Source organism: Durio zibethinus, chromosome 14 (assembly GCF_047325235.1).
Source record: "Durio zibethinus cultivar Kanyao isolate XHJ-2024 chromosome 14, ASM4732523v1, whole genome shotgun sequence".
Lineage (NCBI taxonomy): Eukaryota > Viridiplantae > Streptophyta > Magnoliopsida > Malvales > Malvaceae > Durio > Durio zibethinus.
In genome coordinates this window covers 19,142,239-19,146,457 of record NC_143175.1, presented here as the reverse complement: position 1 = coordinate 19,146,457, position 4,219 = coordinate 19,142,239, and the positions used below count along the sequence as shown (strand labels likewise).

The following is a 4,219-nucleotide window of genomic DNA, read 5'->3' as shown; positions in this document are numbered from 1 at the left end:
ACAATTTGCTAATAGTCTCTAATAAGAGAAAGATTAATTTGCCATTTGGACCCCAAAATGCCTTTTAACAAAATGGGTTCAAAAAGCTAGGATGATCATGGGTTGGGTTAGAATTGGTTTTCTTTCAATTTCATTATAATTCGATTCTTTAATATTTATATATGATTTTTACATATTAAAATATTATTTTTTATATTCAACTCGATTTGATTCGTATATTAAAAATTATCAAACTTAATTTAATAATTTTAATTTAATAAAATATTTATAAAATTTTTTAATATAAATTATATCTTAATTATACATAAATATAATATTTTTATTAAATTAATATTTTAAATTAAAAATATTAAATAATAATTTTATTAATATAATATATATAAATAAGTAAATAATAAAAATATATTTTTATATATATTCAAATTGGATTGAGATGATACCACTTAAAATGGCTTCGATCTAAATTTGATCTAAAAAAAATTTGACCAAACCTTTAATTTAAAAAAATTCATAAAATACGAATTATTTTATTATTTTTAGTTAGCGCATTCAATATTAAGCAAGATAGTCAACATACTACTATTTCCCATCGACTGGTGGATGAAAATCTGAAAGTCCAACATCACTAGGGTTTTGCAAATTGAAGGTTCATTTGGATTGAATCACACTCACATTACAATGCGATGGCATTGCTTTTTGGTGCAATTACACCACAATTGACTGTTTGGATTACACAACTGCATTGTAGTTGTGCTTATGTGACATCAGTTAGGTGAAATTTTTTTCACTAGTAGAAAAAGTGACAGTGAGCCACCGCACCCACTTTCGACACTTTTGTCATCGTTACTATTTTTATTTCAATTTTATTAAGATTAAAATAATTATAAGTGAATTTAAAACTATCATTTTATTTCTATTCATATTATATTATTTATTTATACAGTTAAATAATTAATATTTTAATATTTTAAATATTAAATAAAATTAAAATATGTATTGAAATAAAATTTTAATTTATTTTTGTATTAATATATTTAATAATCATTTTTATTTTAATCTCATTACCACTATAATATTTATATTTAAAAATATATCTTATCGTTATAATATATAATTTTATCGTTATAATATATAATTTTAATATTATCACTATTTTTAATATTACTGAAATTAATTTTATCACTCACCTAAATAAACGTCCGAATGAAGGAGTTGGAAAAACAATCTGGTCGTGTTGGATCCCACGTGCAAAATTAGTAACCGTTAATTGAATTTAGGAAGAATCTAATCTAACGGCAGAACAAGAAACCCTAATCTCCGTTTAAGGGTTTCTTTATATAGAAAGAACTTCGTACAAGTTCTTTTATATTTCCACACACTCGTCACCTCTGCCGATTTATTAGCTCTTGAATTTTCAAGGTTCGATTTATTCTTTAAACATTCTTTTGAAATCAATTTGTTTTAATCAATTATTAGATCTCCTTTGTTATGTGATTATTATTATGGTAATGATTTCTTGTTTAAACCTCGCTATTTGCAATTTTAAATTTCACGCGTTTCTTAGTATATCAATTTTCATTGATTGTTCAAAATTTTTAATAGGTTTTTGTTTTTAATTTAATCTGATTATTATTATATAATTTGAATATATTTTTGAATAAAATGGCTTTTATGTGAAATTTAATAAAATCTTAGGTTAATTTCGCGGTGTAAAGAAAAATGAAAAAAATTGAGGGTAATATTGAGCTGTTTAGAAATGCGAAGAGTATATCTAAATATAAATGTAGTTTAATCCTGTTTGTTCTTCGAAATCAGATGTAAAATATGTAGATTTACGAAACATAGGCTGATGTGATTTGGTGATTTCATTTTTGAATTGATAAGGCGACGGCGGTTCTTGTTGGATTTTTATGGTATATATTGATGAAACCTAATATGTTTGTGCTATGATTTGTTGGTTTGGTCAGTCTTAATTTAATTTCACTTTTACTATGATGCAGTTTTTTCTGCAAAAAATTAGCTATGGGTAAGGAGAAGGTTCACATTAACATTGTGGTCATTGGCCATGTTGACTCTGGAAAGTCGACCACAACTGGTCACTTGATCTACAAGCTTGGAGGCATTGACAAGCGTGTGATCGAGAGGTTTGAGAAGGAAGCTGCTGAGATGAACAAGAGATCTTTCAAGTACGCCTGGGTGCTTGATAAGTTGAAGGCTGAGCGTGAGCGTGGTATTACCATTGATATTGCCTTGTGGAAGTTCGAGACAACCAAGTACTACTGCACTGTTATTGATGCCCCTGGACATCGTGACTTTATCAAGAATATGATTACTGGTACCTCTCAGGCTGATTGTGCTGTCCTTATAATTGACTCCACCACTGGAGGTTTTGAAGCTGGTATTTCTAAGGATGGACAGACCCGTGAGCATGCTCTCCTTGCCTTCACTCTTGGTGTCAAGCAAATGATTTGCTGCTGCAACAAGGTAGAATTTTGCTTTTTATGCATCAAGTATGATAGCTCATTGGTTTCAGCATAGTTATTACTTTATTGGTTTTGCTGCTAATTTTTGTATTAATTTCTGTACAGATGGATGCCACAACTCCCAAATACTCAAAGGCAAGGTATGATGAAATTGTGAAGGAAGTTTCTTCCTACTTGAAGAAGGTTGGTTACAACCCTGAAAAAATTCCATTCGTCCCCATCTCTGGTTTTGAGGGTGACAACATGATTGAGAGGTCCACCAATCTTGACTGGTACAAGGGTCCAACCCTCCTTGAAGCACTTGACCAGATCAATGAGCCTAAGAGACCCTCCGACAAGCCACTCCGTCTCCCACTTCAGGATGTCTACAAGATTGGAGGTATTGGAACTGTTCCAGTGGGTCGTGTTGAAACTGGTATCCTCAAGCCTGGTATGGTGGTTACGTTTGGTCCCTCTGGATTGACCACCGAAGTTAAGTCCGTTGAGATGCATCATGAGGCTCTTCAGGAGGCTCTTCCTGGTGACAATGTTGGCTTCAATGTTAAGAATGTTGCTGTCAAGGATCTCAAGCGAGGATATGTTGCCTCAAACTCCAAGGATGATCCCACCAAGGAGGCAGCCAACTTCACTTCCCAAGTCATTATCATGAACCACCCAGGGCAGATTGGAAATGGTTATGCTCCTGTCCTTGATTGCCACACCTCTCACATTGCTGTCAAGTTTGCCGAGCTCCTGACCAAGGTTGACAGGCGATCTGGTAAGGAGCTCGAGAAGGAGCCCAAGTTCTTGAAGAATGGTGATGCTGGTTTTGTTAAGATGATTCCCACCAAACCCATGGTTGTGGAAACCTTCTCTGAATACCCCCCACTTGGGCGATTTGCCGTGAGGGACATGAGACAGACTGTTGCTGTTGGTGTGATCAAGAGTGTGGAGAAGAAGGACCCATCTGGGGCCAAGGTGACCAAATCTGCGGCGAAGAAGGGTGGCAAGTGACATTTGCTTTCCTCAGTTTTTGCTTGTGGGTTTTGCAATTTTATTCTCATAGTTGCGAGGATGCTTATGTTAAGCATCCAGATGCAAACCTGGGTGCTTGATAGACGGTGGCGAGATCTTTTATTCTTTTCTTTTGATGTTTTTTGAAGGGTTTTTGTATCTCATCCAGACACTACAAAATAGTTGTGTTAAGTTTTATTTGAGTTGAGACTAATTTATTATGTCATGGTTTTATCTGTTTATCATGTTTGCCTCTTGAGTTTTAGACTTTCGGTTACAACTATTTTAGATCGAAATCCGGATTCTAGAAATTTAGACAAAGTTGGAAATTGCTATAATTCAGGTAAGAGTAATACCTTTTTATGTTTCATTGATGTATATATTCTCAAGATATTCTTTTAGGAATTAAGCCGAATTTTATCATTATATTTATGTTTTAGTATTGAAATTGTCATTGTTCTCATGAGATTTTAATTTTAAGTCTTTATGTGTGGGATTGATTATTTAGTTATATTTTAATTTATTGACTGATTATAATATAGTAATTAATTATAATTATAAGTTATCTTTTACTTATAATTTTAAAAAATATATATTGACTTTGTCATTGTACTCCTCCTTCAATGTTATTGAAATTTGCCTTTGTATTTTCAATAAAAAGATCATTGAATTTTGTCACTTTAATTTCAGTTTTGTTAATTGTTGGATAAAAATTTAATTTCAGTTTTATTAACTGTTGGATA

The 4,219-nt window shown here is 32.0% G+C and overlaps 1 protein-coding gene across 1 annotated transcript; it reads left to right on the top strand.

Annotated features, from left to right (window-relative positions):
• Positions 1 to 1,302: 1,302 nt before the first annotated feature.
• LOC111293714 (elongation factor 1-alpha-like) lies at positions 1,303 to 3,718 on the top strand. The gene is made up of 3 exons (XM_022886590.2): positions 1,303 to 1,419; positions 2,001 to 2,484; positions 2,589 to 3,718. The coding sequence occupies exons 2-3, from the start codon at positions 2,023 to 2,025 to the stop codon at positions 3,474 to 3,476; spliced, it is 1,350 nt and encodes a 449-aa protein (XP_022742325.2). The 5' UTR covers positions 1,303 to 1,419; positions 2,001 to 2,022; the 3' UTR covers positions 3,477 to 3,718.
• Positions 3,719 to 4,219: the final 501 nt, after the last annotated feature.